General features: G+C 41.1%; 1 protein-coding gene across 1 annotated transcript in view; it reads left to right on the forward strand.

The window, feature by feature from the left end:
• The window catches only part of LOC117551614 (neural-cadherin-like), a 508,256-nt gene that overhangs the window by 157,545 nt on the left and 328,245 nt on the right, over positions 1–22,466 (forward strand). The window contains exon 6 of the mRNA XM_034224543.1: positions 17,734–17,983. Coding sequence (XP_034080434.1) covers positions 17,734–17,983 — 250 coding nt within the window. The remainder of the gene's footprint in view (positions 1–17,733; positions 17,984–22,466) is intronic.

The raw sequence follows: 22,466 nt of genomic DNA on the forward strand, positions 1-22,466 counted from the left end.
GTCTGTAACTCGTTGGATAATTTTTTTAAAACTAAATAAACTACCCAGTATGAACGTTTGTATAGCCCTTATTAAAAACATTAGTTCCTCAAGTTGTAAACATTTGCTAATAACGTTATTCTGAGAGTTATTTCCCTCGGCATTATGAACGCGCATCTAACCCACGGGACCGCGCCGCCCGGCACGTTCATGTTACGTGTTCAGTACTACATGAGTTTCTCTTTACCCATGGATGCACAATAACAACGGACCATATCGCCTTACTGCCCACGGAGCTGTAATAATGGATATATTGCACATGTTTGCTGTAATTCATCATTTGTAAAATATTATACTACATGGGCTGTATGATGTAAATCTTGTACCGTAAATGTTGTATTAAATAAAGTTAATATTACCGACGTAGATTAACGTTCCTGTAGCTTCTTATTGTACTTGCAATTGTTTTAGTTACTTGTGGGCTACTTAACATGAATAATCATAGTTACTATCCTTTTACTCCATCACATTTCAAAAAGAAATAGGCTATTGTTATTTTAACTCCACCACAGTAATCCATCATCAGCTTTACTTTTTAGATAACGTTTTAACTCACAATTGATCATAACAGGCTTCAACATATAGGCTACATTTTTATATATTACAAAATGGTTTCATGTACACAAGTACACACAAGTATCATGCTAAATGAAGCTCTGTTGCTTGGATATCACTAGATCCTGATGTCAGCGTAATATAAAAGTACATAACGATTGATGTGTAACTTAGCATCATTTACTAGCTAGCCGCTAGCTGCTAACTGCCGCCTCGTTAATATAAATCCAGTACCATGCTGTCATGAACGTGCGGTGCTGTTACGTGTACGCAAATTCACGTGCTTAATGTGAACGAGCCTTTTGGGCGGCGTGGTTAAAGTTGCGCATGCTCTATGAGCGCACATACGGGTACTTCTCAGGCATGCCGGGTAATCTGTGACGTTTCGCTCTCTCAAAAGTTGGGCCATTTTGTCATCATGCGCTATTGAGCAACTCACGCTGTATCCAGTTCTTATTATACATCCATGGTCTCTCCCCCATTCTCATTGAGTATTTTACAAAGAGTGAAACAAACAGCGCCCCTCTAGATGTTATGGAGAAACAGTAGATTGCACTCACTGTTGCGAGAGGAGGCTAGCCGAATCTGGCTTCCCTTGGTGAAAGATATTGAGGGATTGACCAATCAGATGAGGCTCACGTGATGCCCCTGCAAATCTGTGATTGGTCAGGGCCATGCCAAGGGAAGCCAGAGGCGGCTGGCTTTCATTGCCTCACAATCCAATCAAATCGCATCAACTTAGTGTTGCAGTGACGCGTCCTAAAATCCGGAAGTAAGCTGCGCTCGGTTTCCCTCATGTTTCCCTCGACAAAAAAGCAACGGGATTTCTCCATAGGATTTAGGAAAATAGCTCGAAATAAGGTCAGTGGAAAACGAACCTGTTAGATAAATGCAATGTCTACCCTACTTTTATAATTTTCGAATCATAAATCTAATCGATAGAAGATAGATAGCGTCACTGCACCACTCTCACCGCCGTTAGAAAGTAGCAAGCAACTGAAGCAAGTGAAATTATGGAGGGTGGAGATTTGGAGTATTTAATCAAAAAATAATTGTACTAAACTTCCGCTACAGCAGCAACAACAAATACAATCTGATGACAGGCCAATGCCCAAACTGGAGCTGTGTACAGCGAGGAACAAAGGAGCGAATCGGACGTAGAACGTTAAAGGTCTCCTGATTTAGTTTGTGAATGAATGCTTATTAGAGTTTGGGCTGGAGAGTGCGTGCGGACCTGTCGGTTAGATAGATAACAGGCGTGTGTAAGTCCTGCATCTGTATGATACAAATGTGTGTAAAATGATACCGGGTGCTGTAATCACTCATCTGGTTACGTTATTACATTGACCACCACACCCCCGACCCAAAAGAAAGGACGTATTATTGGCTTCCCCTAATTTTTTCCCCACGCCACGCTACTGAGTATTGCTGAGGCTGATTGCAATGTCTTTAGTTCTGCATGAATTCGATAACAAACCAAAGTATGAGACACATTGATATTTGACTTGATGATGGCACTGAAATCTAAGGGCATCATCAACGTTGTAATAAGTAAACTTTATGGAATTTCATAACAAATATTTTGATAATCCATACCGCAGAGCCCTGCCGATGACGTGGCTAAAGACAACATCAGTCCATGTGCTATTTTTTTTATTTTTAAGAATTATAAATGATAAGGGTTCATTGCACCACCAACATTGTGACATTGCAAGTGTTTGCTACATTGTCATTACTGAAAAGCAGAACCAACAGCTTGTAAATGGTACTGAGTGAGGTAGAAAGTGAATGAGTGTGTGAGGGAGCGAGGTGTATGCTGTAGGAGGCTCAGCAGGCGCTCAGCAGGCTTCCATCAACAGGTGTACCAAGGGAGGCGAGAAGATCCACCCCGCTGTGTGTGTGAGTGTGTGTTAGTGTGTGTGTGCGCTGTGCACCCATACACCTGTAGTGCATTAGAGCTGTCCACACGTTTGTGAGTACATTACATTACATGTCACTTGTTAGACGCTTTTATCCAAAACAACTTATATACATTTAATACTGTGGACAGTCCCCACAAGAGCGATCTGGGGTGAAGTATCTTCCCCAGGGACACAGCGGCATGCTGACTGCAGCGGGATTTCAACCAGTGTCCCCCTGATCCGAACTAACGCACTGAGCGACAACTTCCCCTTATCTATACCTGTGTTTGGCAAAATAAATAATGATAGTAATAATACAATAATACAAATAAAAAGTCATTGTGTCTTGCATTGACTGTTTATTGTAATATCTGAAACTGTATCGAAAACCTTTCCAGTGTTTCCCTTTTTCAAATTTAAACATGGGCAATTAGCTTTTAAACTCGGTGAGGTGGGAAATTGCTAACACGAGGGGGTGCCTTTGCAAAACAAACTCGTGTTTTTCTCATTAAATAAAAAAAATCCTTACAACAAAGATGCTTAAATGCCTGTTAGAATACATATAATTAATTCTACCCGATCCGAGTCCACCTGAAGCTGAACTGCCCAGCCTCCTGAAATAAAGACATGTTTTTTCCCCCCCTCTTACGTGATTAAACGGGTTAGAGGTCACAGTATTAAATGAAATGAGCCGGGAGAAATGGGCATCCAGCATCGTTTTGCTAAATCATGTGCTAGTAATCCCATAATCAGTTCTATCGTGAGAGTGGACAAATGTTTACTTCGCCTGGGTTATAAAAAAAAAAAACTGCAGAGCATCAAGCAAGCCAATTATCTGGCTTTCCATAGAGATGTGAGGCTCCTGCCGTTTCCATCTTCAGTACAAAATCGTTATATTCCATCCAGACAGACATGGGGGATGCAGCCAGAAATGTAGTGATGCCAGCACCACAATGCTGATTCAAGATTACAGAGGGACTTGCTGATGAATACATTCTCAAACAGCGCTCGGAAGAGAACAAATCTGTACTTACTAAATTAAATATTGAGTCATATGTGACTTGTGTTTGGCCGCTGCATGGTATTGGACACTCGTACTGCAGTCCATTTCCTTCCAATCGTCATTGGATGAGAGGTTGTTCATCACTTCACGGCAGCAAACGGCTGCATTTCAGTTGCAATCAAGGAAATGCCAATCCTTGTAAACTGGACTGTAGTGCAGGGTAACACGTGAATTCACTTCATCCAGCTTGCAAATCCGAACATAAATCTAGATAACAGATATTATCAAAACCAGCATTTGTGACATTAAGTGTGGCCAATTCTGGACAAAAATCCCCATTTCCACACATGATTTAAAACAGTTTGGTGCATTGCACTTGTTCGATATAATGCATACATAGGAGCTACTCCGCAGCTGTAAATGAACACTCATTGCAATTTAATGGTGAAGCATCCATCCTGCTTAAAGTGTTGACAATGCATTACATTGTTTTTTTCCATCTGTCATTTGGGATAATTCCAGTTCATCAACAAGCAGCTGTAGCTTTGTTTGAATAACATAGTGTTAGAAATGTAGTCACGTACCGTAAGCTTTAATATATACCCTGTCATCCCATCATCCCCTCTTGTGCTGCTTGCATCTTTACACATTTTCATGCAGTTTGTTTAAAGGTCAATTTGTGCGATTGTGAGATATTAAAGATATATTTTTTGGCAAGAATGCATAGACAGTTTTGTGACTTGAAGTCGTTGTTTCAATCCTGGAAAAGGCCCCATATGTTACAGGCCGGCTTGCAACAAATATGGGAGACCCGACAATGTAACAACAAACATTTATTAACAATATAACAAACTTAACAAACCCTAAAACAAACGTGAAAGTCAGTAACCAGTAATGTATGGGTGTGTGAAAGTGTGCATCACATATAACAGAAGCTGAGCAAAGGAAGAGTCTAAGACACTGTGGGATGGTATTGGATCCAAGCCTCTCAGGTGTGGTTTATCAGGCTGATGAAAATGTCACCTGAAATACAAATTGAGAGCCAGCAACTAGAGAACACACACAGTCAGTCATTTTCCACTACAGAAAATAATCTGTTTTGTTATTATACGGCACATATGATGTTAAAACGTAAAAACAAGGCCATTGTGTGGTTTTTACCAAACAGACGGAAAGTAAACTAAAGTTGCAGTACTGATGAGTGATCCTTTTTCTGTTTCCTGTGCTGCCTCCGAGATGTAGTCAGAGACAAGGACCATTGTGTTGGCTATTATTATTTCTAGTCTTTTTTTAAGATATTCTACAAAATAATATTTAAAAACATAAAAAAAATAATTATAATTTAAATATTTGTTTAGTTATATTTTTCATTAGTTTTACCAAAATAACTTGATTTAAATGTATTTAAAATAACATTTCCAAACAAGCAACAACAACTTCCTGTCAACAGCGTAAACTCACCTTCAAAATAAAAGCATGCCAAATTACATTTAAGACATATATACAACTTCAACGAAAGTAACAAACACAATGCAATATCCTTTTCAATTTCAAAAAACACAAATTCGGTTATTTACAGGTGTTGTTTTGTGTGGTAGAGGGTCGCTGTCATTGATGCATTTTGCACCCCGGGCTGTTGCATCACAGCGTATATTCTACTGAAGTATACACTGTGATGTAATAACTCTTTTTTTTCGGGCGGGGGTGGGGGTCAGAGGGCCTAGGTCTAAAAGTCACGGCTCGCCACTGCTAAATACAAAGTAACCAATTACAGTAAACATGAAGCCATTTCATCGTTAGATCACATATCATCTAGCTGAAGCTTTTATACAAAGCAACTTACAATAAGTGCAATAAACAACAAACATACAAACTCAGAACAGCAAGAAAAATGCAGATACTCCTTAAAGGTAGGGTAGGTAATTTTGGAGAAACCAGCTCGAGTGCACTATAATTTGAAAATACCCCTCCTCCAACACACACGAACGCGCACATGACCAATGAGGGCAAGAGATAAGTTGTGTGCACAGATGGAAGGCTGACAGGCAGGTAGGCCATCCAGTTATGTTAGCCGGGCCGGCTTTTTACAGCGCTACGGCTTCCACAGATGACATTTGATTATGTATTTATTGTCAAAGCATTTAATGTATTCATTGCTATCGGGATGTTAAGAGCATTCCATGGAATATAACAAAAAGTGTTTCTGAAATAAATGACATACCCCACCTTTAAGTAAGCCAAACCATTAGCTTAAAATTGGCTAAACCTTGTAAGTCCTACATCTTTTTTATGTCAGGTTTAATGACCAAGCCAAACAGCCAGGTTTTCGGTTTTCTATGGAATATATGTAGACCTTCTGCTGTCCTGATGGGGAGCTAATTCCACCAGTTTGGAGCCAGGATAGCAAGCAGCCATGTTTTGTTGAGGGGAACCATGGTCCAACTCCCAGTGTGGGAGAAGCGAGCCGATTGGCTGATGTAGAGCGAAGTTCACGTGCTGGAGTGTTTGGTTTAACCATTTCCTGGATGTAGGAAGGACCAGATCCCTTAACAGCGCGGTAAGCCATTACCAGTGTCTTGAAGCAGATTCTTGCAGCCAGTGAAGGAAGCGGAGGAACAGTTGGATAACTTAGGGAGGTTGTAGACCAGTCGGGCTGATGCATTCTGGGTAAGCTGCAGAGGTCAGCGACTCTGGCAGGTAGTCTAGCAAGGAGGGAGCGAACTTGTTCTTGGGACAGTTTTGTTGACTGACGGTCTTGGAGAAATATACTTAAAAACCAAGCTGTTAGCAATTTGAATAGGAATTCATTTCAGTGAATGTTTTCAATCGGATAGGAGTTTTTGTTTGATTAAAGCTTGGTCCAAATCAGGGGTGCCCAACCAGTCGATCGCGAGATGTGTCTAAAAATAGAACAACAATATTCTGTTTTATCGTTAATGTCCTATAACATAATCTTCCTGTGCCAGAATAATGCACTTGAACGCATCAAAGCTTTGTGATTGGCCGGCGTGACCTCATGTGTGTTGCTGGTGGGCAGTGGGCACTATTTCGCTGACGTTGTCCGTGTCAACAGGAGTGACAGTCCGCACACACACAAGACCGCAATTATGGCAGAAGCAAAAAAGCCCAAAATATATAATTTTCACTCCGAGTGGGAGGATGATTATTTTTGTATCTATTCCAAAGTCCATCTGTCTCATCTGCAATGCGAGCGTGGCTTTATCGAAGAAGGGTAATTTAGGAGCGGCATTTCAAAACAGTGCACAAACGCTACGAGACGGTGTAGGTACCATATCTGCACGGCCTATACCAGATTAGCACGGGGTCCGTTACGCTTACTAACGGCCCGTCCACACAGCGGCGTGCGTTGAAGCTTCCAACGCTTCTGCCCATTCACTTTGAATGGGGTGACGTCACTTTTAGCCGAACTGCATCGTGGGAAGCGACGTGGAGCGTTGCTGGCGGCAAAAGTTGAGCAATGTTCAACTTTTGACGCCTCGGCAGAAGCGTCAGCCAATCGAATCATATGCCAGTACAAGCTCTATCCAATCAAACCGCTGCTTGTGTGTCAGGGGCGGGAGATTCATGTGATTGGTTGTTGGTCGAGTGTCAGACACGCCCGCCGGCAAGCGTCAACGCACGCCGCTGTGTGGACGGGCCGTAATGACGTCACGCATTGGCTGTACGGCAACCCAAGAGGACATTTTACACGGCCAAATTCCGCAAAGAATATTAAAAAATAACAATCGACAGTGAATGTATGTTAGTGGAACTGTGTCAGGAAAGTGAAGTGATAATTAAGTAATGTTATTGAAGAACTGAAATGCATAAAATTGAAAGTTAATATCATATCCCTCCGAAATATGGTCGTAGACTTTACTGATGATTTATAATTTATTGGGGGGTGCTACTGTAACATTTAAACATACACTTTATTCTTTACTTTCTCCGTCTCTATGATATCAGATACCGGCATGTTGTTTCCATAGCAACTTCCTGTCAACAGCTCCTGTTTCACCTGCTTAATACAGTTATCATCACTGCTACTGTGGTCACATCAGGGACCCGTAACATTTACAATAGTTGAGATGTGAAGGGGGTTATGTTTTTTTGTCTGTGTTCTGGGTTCCTGCAGTTTTTTGAACAGACAGTACATACGTTCAGAGCAGGGCTCTCGACTAACTTTTTTCACCATCCTCCCGGAACCGTCCCGAAATACAATCCAAGCCGTCCCGAAATTAATGTGGACCGTCCCGAATTTAAAATGTTAGTTTTTCTACATTATCATTAGTTAAAATCATTCAAAGTGACCTTTAACATAAATAAAACATCATACAAATCATTAGATGATAATTCATCAACCTTTTTATTTGAGTAAATCATTCAATCACATAAACAAGGCCAAATATATTTAAACACACACATAAACGAGAAAATTACTCTAATATTTAATCCAATCAAGTCCCATCCAATTAACAAAAAAATCCAACACTCTGTCCTGAAGACAGAACCCAGAGTAACCACTAACCAGGATGACAGTCTGTAACACAGTCAGGAGACCTTTACAAACGGCCCCGCCCCCTCGCATACAGACGGGAGAGAGAGATCTCGTCTGGATTGGAAAGCTCGAAAATACATCATAGACGCATGTTGTAGTCTTATTGCATATTAGAAACGGAGTTGGCGAAACTAAAACTGCGATATAATGTGTATGTAGCAATAATACATATGACATATATTTTTTAAATGTCCCCAGTACCGACAAAAAGTCTGATAACGTCGGAGCTTAACGTTACCACTGTCTTTAATAATTCCGGCCCGGGGTCCGTTTAATACCGGGGCTCGGTACCCATCCCTACATGGGGAGAGGCGCAGCATATTGCTAAGGACTAAATACGATGGAGGGTTCTCTTCTCAGCCTTATTACCCATAGGGGAAGAAGAGGAGTAAGTAAATAAAGAGGCCGGCGCTCCAGGGTCTGGTTCTGCTGTGCGTTTTTGTGATTAACGGTAAAACATTTCAGAATTCCTCCACGGGATGCCATTGTACATCACTCAACCCGCGAAATACACACACTCAGTACATAGCTAGACCCGCAAATTTGCGGGCCAGGAATTCGCGGGCACAGCCAGCTGTGTGGCTGGCTGACAGCCAGCGGCACAGCTGTAGCCACGTACAGTGTGTGTGTGTGTGTGTGTGTGTGTGTGTGTGTGTGTGTGTGTGTGTGTGTGTGTGTGTGTGTGTGTATTTCGCGGGTTGCTAAATGTTTTGGGCGTGTGTTTATGTTGACAAGGAGGTTTAATAACTGTGCTACACAAAACGTGCAGTCGGTTTCATTTTCATTTTCAGCGCCGTTTGTAGTAGAGTTAGCAGGGTATTTTTATTTTAACTCTCGTCCCAAATTCGTCCCAAAATTATTTGTTATCCTCCCCGACACTATTTTTTTCGACGACGGGACGTCCTTAAGCTCGAGCCCTGGTTCAGAGGATGAACGTGTGTACTGTCTGTGGGAGTTTACGCTGTTGACAGGAAGTTGTTGTTGCTATGGCAACACCAGATACCATTTTGGAGGGATATGATACATATTAACTTTCAATTTTATACATTTCAGTTCTTCAATAACATTACTTAATTAACACTTCACTTTCCTGACACAGTTCCACTAACATACATTCACACTCATGTCAAAATTCTTCCCAAAGGTCAAGGAATACCATGATCATAACACCAGAGGGAGCTCCACAAATCATGTGAAACCCAGATTTGGCACAAAAAAGGGGGAATACACGTTTCGCAAGTATGCCACATCAAGGTGGAACGCTCTTCCCACAACTGTAAAGGAAAGTAAAACTATACTTACCTTCAAAACCTCTCTTAAAGAGCACCTTCGGGGGAGAGGCATTGCAAAACTGGCCCCGGTAATGGTACAAATCTCAACCTGTCGTTCAATGGACAGCTTCCCCCCCCATCTATGTATATACTCACATTTTAGACTCTGTTACTAACTGTATATCTGTAGACTTGGTATGTCTTAAATGTCCGGTTAGGATGTATTAGAACGAAATCTAAAATGAAAATTGTAAATAAGCAATCTGTATGTAAAAAACCACCTGTATGTAAATTGTAAATAAGCAATCTGTATGTAAAAAAACACCTGTATGTAAATTGTAAATAAGCCATCTGTATGTCAAATATGTCTTATATGTCTTAAATGACATGATGAATTGGAAATGGGGGACCCTGATGTAAACAAGACGAAAGTCTTTCTCTGGTCTGCATCCCCTTAACAATTGTATGTTTTGAGCTGTACTGTACTGTACCCAATATACAAGCTGTTAATAAACTTTTCAATCAATCAATCACTGTCGATTGTTATTTTTTAATATTCTTTGCGGAATTTGGCCGTGTAAAATGTCCTCTTGGGTTGCCGTACAGCCAATGTGTGACGTCATTAGTAAGCGTAACGGACCCCGTGCTAATCTGGTAGGCCGTGCAGATATGGGCTGCTTCTCAGGTCGATTAAATGAAATCCTTGCTTCCCTCACTTGCGTCGTTTCCCTGCGTTTAGTCCCTCCCACCAGGGAAGCATGGAGGGACGCAAGGAAACCACGAGAAGCAGGGACATGAGTTTTAAGAGCAATGGGACGTCCTTTCCTCCGGAGCGTCACGTGAAGCGACGTCCGTTTGTGATGACGCTGCACAGCTGATCGTCTGACAGCAGCTCTGTCCCCGTTATTTCCACACACACCCCCGCCTCTGTTAGTACACATTTACTGACACAAACATTTGTATCATCTGTTGTAGATCCCAATAAATAAAATAAAATAAGAACTCATTCTCAAAAAAGATAAACGCCATTCTTAAAATGTATAAACGAACAATAGTTTGATTAATATTGATTAGAGTGCACAAAATAAATAAAATAATTGAGAGAAGAAAAAGAGATATGTTATCTATCAAAACCCAGTTAGATTAACATTCATTGGATTGCACACTTTGTTTGTTTGTTTGTTTGTGTGGAGCACATTAACATTTTAATAGCACTTAATGACTGACTGAATGGAAATGACAATAAATGTAAAACGAAAAAAGCATCATGAAAATGTTTCCAACAAATGAATAAAATGATTTTTGACCACTTTGTTGTTCAGATATATCACATATTTGTAACTAAATGAAACAGGAATTGAAGCAAAACACGGTATAAACTGAGGAGTGACTCCCGTGAGGTTCATGTGTTTTCTTCACTCCGCTGGGAAACGGCTCTCATGTCAAGAAGCATGAGATCAGTGCATGCACTGCATCGTCCAATCAGTGAGCGATACACAGTAAGGGGGCGGGGCGAGTATCTGAGGATTTCATCGGAGGATGGTCTGGTGGTTCCTCGGTTATCGCTCCTCCATGATCGCTCCTCGCTCCTCGCTCCTCGATCCTCGGTCCTCCGGCAGAAATAAGAGCCATGGGACGGTACTCAAGATGGCGCAGGCAAATCAACTTCCGGTGAGACCGAGGACTGAGGAGCGAGGAAATGAAAATAGTCCAGCTGAGAAGCAGCCCTAGTACCTACACCGGAATTCCCTCCTAATTCTGCCCTACGCTCCAAAAGGGGAGGGACCTGAAAGGACAGCTAAATGCACAGCAGTCCATTTTCACCAGGCCTAACAACAACGACGCGCTTTTGGGGGACAGTAAAAATAACAGAAGCATTTCAACAGGTTTTTGATACAATAAAAACTCAAGTTGGATACCGTTATTAATCAGCTGTAAGTTTGAGTTTGTTTGAACTTATTCATTATAATTATTGTACAAAATGGTATAAGAATGCAAACTTAAATTGATTATAGTCTATTATCAATTCAGGTTAAGAAACTAGTGTTGCTTGCATCCTATTTTAAAGGCATTTATTTTTATAATCTACTAAAATTCAACAAAAAAAGGGTTTGATTCTATTAATTTTGTCTTTTTTATTGCACTTTGGCAGCAGATTCCTGTGTAGCTTCAGATCTCAGTTGTCTTATTAGTAAGCCTCATTTATACTTTTGTAGCAACAATATCTGTATATAATGGCAAAGAAAGGGTTCAGAGTCTTTTCTTTTTTCCTGTGTCATATGTGGCAGCACTGTTCAATGTTTCTTGAATACATTACCCACTGTAGTATGTGACGTGTGAATAAACTCCAAATCAACACTGTTGTGTGACTTCAGTTAACCCTCTGGAGTCTAAGGGTATTTTCTCGATTTTTTCTTAAATCACCTTTTAAATGTATTTCCTCTAACATGGCACCCCATGTGTTACATATCAAAATGTTCAGGACAATCTCTGGTATTGCTATATATGCATATTACTCACCTTAGAGCACTGTTTGATGAGATAAGTAGCTCAAAAGCTTAAAATGTGACATCTGATTTTCGGAAAATCTTCAAAACTTTTGTGAAAACACAAATTTACTCATGTGATCGAATTGTTATGGTGTTTTAAATTTGGTTGCCAAAGTCCTAGGATCACAAAAGCAGTGAAATATTTGAATTACACTGTATATAAATGTGTTATTCATGTCTAAAATGAAAAAAATTAAATTCGAATTTTGAGTAAAATAGATGTTTATCACTCTACTTTCCCCACAGCAGGGACTGAGATACATTAGGACTGAATAATGACTTCATATTACATACCAAGGTTCATGTGATGTGTACAAATACAAATTGAGAATTCAACCTTTTTTTTCAACCAACAATTTATTATAAATATGTTTTTTTCAACCAACTATTTATATAAATATAAGAAACTGGAAAATCTAACTATTTACAATATTGAACATCAGAACTTTCAACCAACTATCCATTATAAATGTCAAGACAGTGTCAAGGTCTTTGTCTGTCTTCCAAGACAGTGGGTCTGGCTGCTGTGAAGATGGGGGTGATGGTGCATGGGCTGCTGTGTAGGTGGGGGGTACAAGTGCTATACGAGACCTCCTTGCTGGCTGGGTTGAAGGTGATGGCTGTGGTGGAGCCTTTGTGCTGAGGTGTATCTTGACCTGGTGGCAGCCGCAGATGGAGGTGGAGGCAGCTGTAGTGATGCTGGTCTGCTGGTCCTTGGTGGTGATGGCTCTGGTGAAGGCCCTTGAGCCACGGTAGATCTTGACCTGGGGGCAGGCACAGATGGATGTTCTGGCTGCTGGATAAAAGCCGCCTGTGGGCCACTAGGCCCAGGCAGCTGTGAAACATCTCTGTAAAACAAATTAAAATGTAGGACAATAATTACAACTAATTTCATTGAAATAAAGTTCAAGTAAAATGTTGCTCAAGCACAAATAACAATGCACACATAAAAAGAATGTTTGGGAGGTTGGAGAAGGAGTCACACATACGCACACACACACACACACACAAACACACACACACACACACACACACACACACACACACACACACACACACACACACACACACACACACACACACACACACACACACACACAGGTATTTCCAGTTACTTTACATTCAGTATAAAATCACAGACACACATATACATAGGCTACATCTGATTACAAAGTCTCATCTGTACAGGACGGTAACATAATAACAGGCACACATATAAATACATCTATGACAAAGTCTCATCTGTACAGAACAGTATGATAAAATAATCGATGGCAAAAACATGTCACTGTAAATGTCTCCGTTGTGGGACGAATAAATGATTAATGTAATCCTCTACACATGTAATCTCACTTTTACACACCAAAATAACGTTAACACAGAGTAAACGTTTGCTAATGGAGTCTATTTTGTCCAATAAAAAGTTCATGACTATCGATACAAAATATATATCAATAAACCTATTGTTCATTTTCGCGGTATTCCCCACACATTGCCAGTACACTATTACTGTAATATTTACACTTACCCATGTCCAAATGGATCCTTGTTGTTGTCTTTGTGTTCTTCTTCTTCAGAAGAGTCGAAGACTTCAGGTTCTGAGGCTCTATCTTCACTGCTGCTAGCGAAATAAATCTCTAGCGAAGTCGGCAACGGCAACGTTTTTTTTAGCCATTTTCTCTGTCTCTCTCTCTCTCCTCACAGACGTAAACTGATGGGAGACACGTGGTTTACATTTTCTTTACTTGGTGGGTAGGTCCTTAGTGATTTCTCGATGTCCATTGGTCATTTCAGACCATCATGGCTGCCGGCCGAGAATTCCTTGACGGACACACGAATCCACCAATCCCACACAGTGTAAAGTCAAGCTGCTTTGAGTGGCCATATTGGCTGCTGTGCCCTGGGCTGCTTCTCAGGTCGATTAAATGAAATCCTTGCTTCCCTCACTTGCGTCGTTTCCCTGCGTTTAGTCCCTCCCACCAGGGAAGCATGGAGGGACGCAAGGAAACCACGAGAAGCAGGGAAATGAGTTTTAAGAGCAATGGGACGTCCTTTCCTCCGGAGCGTCACGTGAAGCGACGTCCGTTTGTGATGACGGTGCACAGCTGATCGTCTGACAGCAGCCAGCTCTGTCCCCGTTATTTCCACACACACCCCCGCCTCTGTTAGTGCACATTTACTGACACAAACATTTGTATCATCTGTTGTAGATCCCAATAAATAAAATAAAATAAGAACTCATTCTCAAAAAAGATAACGCCATTCTTAAAATGTATAAACGAACAATAGTTTGATTAATATTGATTAGAGTGCACAAAAGAAATAAAATAATTGAGAGAAGAAAAAGAGATATGTTATCTATCAAAACCCAGTTAGATTAACATTCATTGGATTGCACACTTTGTGTGTTTGTGTGGATATGTAGCACATTAACATTTTAATAGCACTTAATGACTGACTGAATGGAAATGACAATAAATGAAAATGTAAAACGAAAAAAGCGAAATTAAAATAGTTAATAGCCCTGGGCTGCTTCTCAGGTCGACTATTTTAATTTCCTCGCTCCTCGGTCCTCGGTCTCACCGGAAGTTGATTTGCCTGCGCCATCTTGAGTACCGTCCCATGGCTCTTATTTCTGCCGGAGGACCGAGGAGCGAGGAGCGAGGAGCGATAATGGAGGAGCGATAATCGAGGAACCACCAGACCATCCTCCGATGAAATCCTCAGATACTCGCCCCGCCCCCTTACTGTGTATCTCTCACTGATTGGACGATGCAGTGCATGCACTGATCTCATGCTTCTTGACATGAGAGCCGTTTTCCAGTGGAGTGAAGAAAATACATGAACCTCACGGGAGTCACTCCTCAGTTTATACCGTGTTTTGTTTCAATTCCTGTTTCATTTAGTTACAAATATGTGATATATCTGAACAACAAAGTGGTCAAAAATCATTTTATTCATTTGTTGGAAACATTTTCATGATCGCTTTTTTCGTTTTACATTTATTGTCATTTCCATTCAGTCAGTCATTAAGTGCTATTAAAATGTTAATGTGCTCCACACAAACAAACAAACAAACAAACAAACAAAGTGTGCAATCCAATGAATGTTAATCTAACTGGGTTTTGATAGATAACATATCTCTTTTTCTTCTCTCAATTATTGTATTTATTTTGTGTACTCTAATCAATATTAATCAAACTATTGTTCGTTTATACATTTTAAGAATGGCGTTTATCTTTTTTGAGAATGAGTTCTTATTTTATTTTATTTATTGGGATCTACAACAGATGATACAAATGTTTGTGTCAGTAAATGTGTACTAACAGAGGCGGGGGTGTGTGTGGAAATAACGGGGACAGAGCTGGCTGCTGTCAGACGATCAGCTGTGCAGCGTCATCACAAACAGACGTCGCTTCACGTGACGCTCCGGAGGAAAGGACGTCCCATTGCTCTTAAAACTCATGTCCCTGCTTCTCGTGGTTTCCTTGCGTCCCTCCATGCTTCCCTGGTGGGAGGGACTAAACGCAGGGAAACGACGCAAGTGAGGGAAGCAAGGATTTCATTTAATCGACCTGAGAAGCAGCCCTGGTTACAGTCTCCCATGAGATACCGCTGGAAAGCTACTCTTCCAGCGATTCCGCGGATATCTGAATCATATTTCTACTCTTTATAATCGAAAATATATGATTAATTACGGAAAATTATGCGCACCTGGACGCGCCGGCGCGTCCACCGAGGGTTACTTGTATGTGTGTAGATTAGAAAGAGGTAAGATAAAGGATCTGCAGTATTTTATGAAGTATTAATCGTACAAAGGTCAGTTTTATACAAGTAGAAGTGTGTATTTACCTGGTAGTAGGCTGTCAGTAATGGCTACGCCTCTCTATTTGGACTGGTAGATCTCGGCAGACTGGCAACTTTAAAAGTAGCTCTCGGTTCAAAAAAGGTTGGGCACCCCTGGTCTAAATGCTGGAATGGCATGGCTAGTTAAACAGAATAAACTAGATTATTCCAGTTCCACAACCAGGATACATGTTAGGTGTGTGAAAGCATTCACGTTCTGACTAATCTATTCTCAACCTGAATTTCATTTGTGTTCCAATTTGTTCTAACAGGAGGCTCTTCTTTGTTGCAATTCAAATGTGCAGTTTAAGTCGCTTTCATCTCGCAGCTCGTGGAGGGGGATCTTTTTAATTTGATGGTTGTTCAGTATGATGAAAGACTGGAGGCCAGCGTCAACAATTCATAAAATCAATTAATCTTTTTTACATTTCAAATAAAATTGGCCGCATACTGAAATAATTAAGGAAAATAAATGATGTGGATAGAAACAGAGTTTGCACACACTGTTTTAATAAGCTAATATCATTTTGTTTTGTAGAGATTGTGTTAAAATAATTAATTCGAAGTGAGTAAGTTCTCTAAAGGCTGAAGAAGTTTATTAAATGGAGCAAGCATTGATATATGTGTGTGTTTGTGTGCCAAATGCAATGTAAGCTGAATTGAAGAATTGAGTTTAATGCCGAAATGACTTGTTATATGCTTATTCATATCCCTTGTTGATCTTTTCAGTTTTAGCAAAGCAATCAATGTGCGGTCGAGCGGCTCCTGGCTCCATAGATTCCCGATGTGTAATGCGAAAACAGAAATGTTGCAGTATGACTTATTTTTCATGCTGTTCAAATAACACTTACTCCTCTTGAGATATGGAATCCGTGGGAGCATCACTTCCTCTACAATCTCACTCTCACACAGCATGAGAAGGAACAGATACGTTGGCACTGTGCTAATGTTGATGTCCTTTGCTCAAATACAAACAATCAAGTAAAACATTTTGCAGATTGTACTTCAGATTCTGGTTATGACTCAGCTACTGTTCTTATATTTCACAATGGCTTAAATCAATGTGCATAATTAGTGTGATGGTTGCAAATTGCGAGCTTCTGATACCACTTATAACCTTTCCAAAAGAGGGTCGCAGAGAAAATGTTTTAACACATTTTGATGAAGCATTGTGTTATCAGCCCTTGCCTTCATGTATTGTTCAATTAAATTAGACACATATAGGGAATTACTTGTCACGTGGTAACTATTGCTTGTGTATGATTGTTTTGGATTTTATCTTTGAACTCTGTATTCTGTTCAGCCTAAATTGAGAAATATGTCTAGAAAATCAAGTACAACCTGGTTCATTTGGAAATGAAGTATTTAAAAGGTTGCTAAACATTAGCTAACATGTATTCATTTGAGAAACCTTTTCAGGCAAATTCAGCCCAGATTATAAAGTATCCCTTCTCTACTCTACAGAGTTATTTTTACTTCGATTATCTTCCAGAAAATTCTCAGGCTGTAAACATTGAACTTTTACAATTGTTCTGTTTTTCTGAAACTCAGACATATTCTGATTGGAGAACTTTGTCTGACTCAAGACTTGATTGGATTGATCACAAGGTATTAAAGTCTGAACAGTGTGGCTGTATTAGTATTTCTACTACACAGCGTTTTTGGTCTCCTTCATTTGTAGATTGAAAAAAAAAGTGGTCAATTTCTCCCGGAGTCTATGTCCTAACCAATTCTAAGCTTTTTTTAAACTGAATTCCAGCCATGCGCATTTAGATTACATTCATCAATTTACCGTGATCAAAGATAGCAACCTTGCTTTCATAAACTTGTCATGACTGCGTTTAGTTTGATTATACCACCAGAGAAATGGTGGTGGCATTAGAAAGTGCATCACATAGATCCAGCTCTGTACTCCTTAGAGAATAGAAAGTCTCGAGCTATGGTTCCTTGTTTTTATCTTTGTTTGGTCCATCTAACTTAAGTTTCTATTTTTCTATGTCTTCCTCTTTAGTGTCAGCCAGTGACTGTGACTCCGAGGAGAACGCAGAGTTGACCTACTACACCCTGAGTCCAGACTTCACCATCTCCCCCCATGGGACCATCTTCCCTGCGGGGCCTCTGGACTTCGAGAGGCCCAACCACCTGTACGAGTTCGTAGTGATGGCGATCGACAAGGGGGAGGTTCCTCGCACCGGTACAACCACCGTACGGATTCGAATGGTAAACGTCAACGATGAGGCGCCTGAGTTCTCCCAACATATGTAAGTGAAAGCCGGGCTTCTACATTTCTGATTGTCATCTGATTACCATCATTCATTCTGAAAAGCAGTTTTGATGGTATGCAATGAAATTAAGGTTTATTTATAACCTCCCATTACTGTAAGAATCCTCTGTGCTAGTGAGGGTGAGCAGGAGAGGCTGATAAAAATACAGCACCGTGTTCCTCAGAAGAACCTCACACCACAATGCCCTGGATTCTCTGTTCTGGAAAGCATTTTTACAGGCAAATAATCTGGGTCAGTCTCTCGAAATAAAATTATTTTGGGTGCCAGGATGATTCATATATATTATCCTGCAGACATTTCCAGTGCATATGTGACCTGCTCTGTCAATCAGTCGGATTTCACAACGGCGCATTCTGAGATAATGGTGGATTTGAAAAACGTGTGTTTTGGTAATTTGAGGGTTTTGGTTTTCTAAATCAAGTCTTGGTTTCTTAGAATGTCAAACTTGTATTGCCCTATTCAGACGATAAATACATTTTTAAAGACAGGCTGTTAACTTTAGCGATCATCGTCTTCTCTCAATCTGATCAGCATTGCTTCCCCATCCCTCCCTACACTTCTGTAAAATAATGAGTGAAAGGCTGACAATGCCACGGCAAGGGGCTACAAACTTCCCGCTGCACTTTCCCTCATCCGAGTAAAATAAACATCCACCTTCCTCAATGCTCAGGCTTAAAATCGGTACAATAGATGGATCTCCACCAACAATAAGCTGCTGACTGTTCCGGGTCGATGTGACTGATTTTGATAGACCAGGTCACATTTTTAACATACAAGGCACTCTAGTCCGAAGAGAAACCCACATTAGTTCAATTTCAGCCGTCAGCTGCCAAAAGTATTTTGTCAGGACCTTGGAGAAAATGTGTAGTTATTTTATATGTGTTCTTCTGTCCTGTTGATCAAATTGACTTGTGGTTGCTCCATCTATCTAACTCTGTCTTCATCTTGACCCAATTTAGGAGGCCAATGCATGCAAGGTCTGAAGAGAAATAGGTTAAAGATAGTAAACTGAAGAATAGTAGAGAGAGACAGAGCTTTATCAGGTCAGCTCCTCACAGCTGCTTCCCGAATCAACGCTACAGCTGCCGCTACTCACAATTCCAGTCCACAATTCCCCCCCCCCCCTACAGTGCTGCTATGGCGCCTGCATCTTTTAATTGGTTGATTTTCTGGCAGAGAGCTGGGCAGATTGGTAAGGCAGGGTCAATCAGCCGTTCCCACCAGCACCCTCAGGAGGCCCCTAGCCCACACTCTGCGTCTGTTCCTGAGTGTGTGATTGTGTGTGTGAGAAGTAATTGAGTAGGTCCCAGCAAAGTGGGGTGTTGGTATGGACAGAGTGATGTAGTTATAAAGTGCATTCATGCGTCATGCATCTCATATGCATGTGTTTGTTGTTTGCAGTGGGACAGGATTTAGTGTGTGTGTGTGTGTGTGTGTGTGTGTGTGTGTGTGTGTGTGTGTGTGTGTGTGTTGGGTTGTATTGATTTCATGTCAGCGAAAGCAAGATAATCAGTCAGTTTTTCTTCCGTAGCACTCAACCCTCTACTGCGGCTCCAAAAAAAACAGTACTGGACAATGATGTGTCATTAGGACACACACACTGGAATGCTCCGACACACACATGCACACACACAGTAATCCATGCAGGCAACGACTCATAAATGCATGTGCACATGCATTTAAATGCACACACAAAAGGGCAGAAACCAATGCAGCACAGCAGTTTGTGTTGATCAAATTGATGAATATTTCTTACTGTGCTGTGATAGCTGGAGTGTGTGTGGGAGGGACTGTGCACGTGTCTGTTGAGTCAATGCATGTGATGAACAGAGCAGAAAGGAGAGGGAGAGGTCATAATGTATTATTATTATTATTATTATTAAATATATCATTATCGAGGCAGAAAATCTGGCCTATTTGTATCGATTTATGGAGTAGGAAGCATGCAATAATGAGTATCCATATGTGTGAATGTGCGTGCTCGCCATTTAAAACTGAATGGTGTTTTATTGAAGTATGTTGGGGTTTATTATTTGAAATCAGTGCAAGGAAGAAAATATGTATATATATATTTTTTTTTTTTCATGTAACCATGAGTTATATATCAGATGTACCTCTTCACTGCATGGCTCTCCCTGGTGAGTGACAGAAAAGCCACCTTTCATCTGTGTGCTGTCACTTAGCTATTATAACCTTTTACTCTACCTACCATCCCTGCTTGTTGTCACAGAAACCGCCCTGGAAGCAGGGGTCTTTCCATAGGAGAAAAAGCATGAGCCTATACTGTGCTCTGCCAGAGAAGACAATATGGTGCAGTGCCTTGCTGGATGCACTTAAATGCAGAAATTATAACATGCTCTTTAGATAGTCACTTTACAACTTTAAATGCGCCCTAAGTGGCTTTTAAAGAGCAACTTGCAGGTTAGAGCCCCCAGTGAATAAATCTGTAGGAAAATTATGTATACACTAGATTTTCATAAACATATACATAACTATACACTACAGTGACATCTGGCGTCGTTTTTGTAAGACATTTTTACTTCCGCGTGTGACGTCCCATGGGGGAGAGCGGCCGGTCTAACGTATTAATAAACATCGATCACAATCTTTATATATACAGTCTATGATCACAATGCTAGTTTTGACACAGAAGAGGTTGAAAATGTATATTCGTATGCATATGACGGACCACAACCAAGCCCTTCTTAACCTGCCATCAGGCCCTGGGGCTGATAGGTTTTGTATTTAAACAACAAATCAAAGTCATTTATAGCCTCGGCAGGCTCTGTGATCGCACTTCTCCACTCTGCTCTACGCGCGCCTGGTCCTCTCCTCCAGATGAGTGACGTATCGGGCCTCCCTCATGTATTTGTCCGGTTGCCGTTGGCTCCCCTCCACGTAGCAAGTCCTCGTCGTCCTCTCCATCTCCTCCAACAGATAATGTCCCTCCTGTCTGTTCCTCTTACTCCATCGCTATCAGAACCAGGCGGCCTACTTGGCTCCAAGGCCCCGCGGCCGACACCGCTGCCGCTCGGTACAGAACTCATCTGTCCTTCCTCCTCATCCTGGCCTTCAGGTTTAAAATAACCTGTAAGCTTCGGCATGTTTTGTAATAGCTGCTTGTCTCGAAACTCCTTTTCCCTCAACAATTTCCTTTCCCGAGCGCCACTCTCAAACTTTTTCTTCTCCGACATTTTCTCCTAAACAACCTTCATCTGTCACTCAATCACTCGCAATTTGAATAAATCACATGTGAAGCATATTCTCATTCTGATTGGCTGTTAAGTGGTGCCCACTGAGTGTTACGGAGTCATCATTTTTGAGAAAAATCTCTGGAATCCATCGATCTGATTGATTAGCGGAGCCAATGATCAAAATAGTATGGAGGGAAGATATTTTCGTTTGGATTACTGGTCTGAGGGAAGCTCACGAGTGTGTGTGTGTGTGTGTGTGTGTGTGTGTGTGTGTGTGTGTGTGTGTGTGTGTGTGTGTGTGTGTGTGTGTGTGTGTGTGTGTGTATACGTGTGTGTATACGTGTGTGTTTGTGTATTTTTGCGTTTGTCTGTATTGTGTTTGTTTCCCGGGGAAAACACTCACGAGAAACACCGGCTGTTGTTGTGCTTGCTGTGACGTCAAGTTATTCCGTTCTCCGCTTGTAATTATGCCGTCACAAGCTTGAAAGCTGTATTTATCATCTGAATTTGCCGAAACAAGTTTAATATTCTGAAAGCCAAGACTTTGTTCAATTGAAATCAGATGAAAACAAACTGTAACGGACCCTGCCGTATTATCTATGATTACTATACGCCTGACATTAATAATTTCAGCGGAGGGAGGCGAAGCGGCGCTGTGGAACAGCAGAGTGGTGAGGGAGAGCTGTCTTCTTCCCTTTACAAGCTTCAAAAATGTATTTATCGTGTGATTTTGGAAAAAAAGTTCCATATTCTGAAAGCCAAGACTTTGTTTTAAAAAAACACCCGAAATAAAATAAATATATATTTGAATTTTTTTTTTTTCTTAGTTGGCTCATGATAGGCCCCCGATCTCCGTAGGCTCCTGGGCTTCAGCCCAGCTCAGCCCGTGCATTAAGGCGGCCCACAACCTTATAATTATGAGCCTGCTAGTGAGACCAGGAGCAGCCAAGGATTAGAAGAAATAACGGCCATCGTAGAGAAATGGAGCTTTGGTGTGAGGAGAACCAGTGGAGAACAGAGCAGCTGTCTTGGTGAGTGACCGGCGTAGCTACAGTTAATGTTAGCTAACGTCGTTCACATCACAACATTGTAAAGTTAGCAATCATATATCAGGCTATAACTAAAGTAGTATTGATAATATAGTAACGTTACTGGCAGGACTGTTGATACTGATCCAAAACAGAAACTAGCGCAAGTATCAGCCGTATCTCGCGTTACCTAATGCAACTCCACACTACGTCTTACGGTGCTGTGTACCAGAGGGG

Source organism: Gymnodraco acuticeps, unplaced genomic scaffold (assembly GCF_902827175.1).
Source record: "Gymnodraco acuticeps unplaced genomic scaffold, fGymAcu1.1, whole genome shotgun sequence".
NCBI lineage: Eukaryota > Metazoa > Chordata > Actinopteri > Perciformes > Bathydraconidae > Gymnodraco > Gymnodraco acuticeps.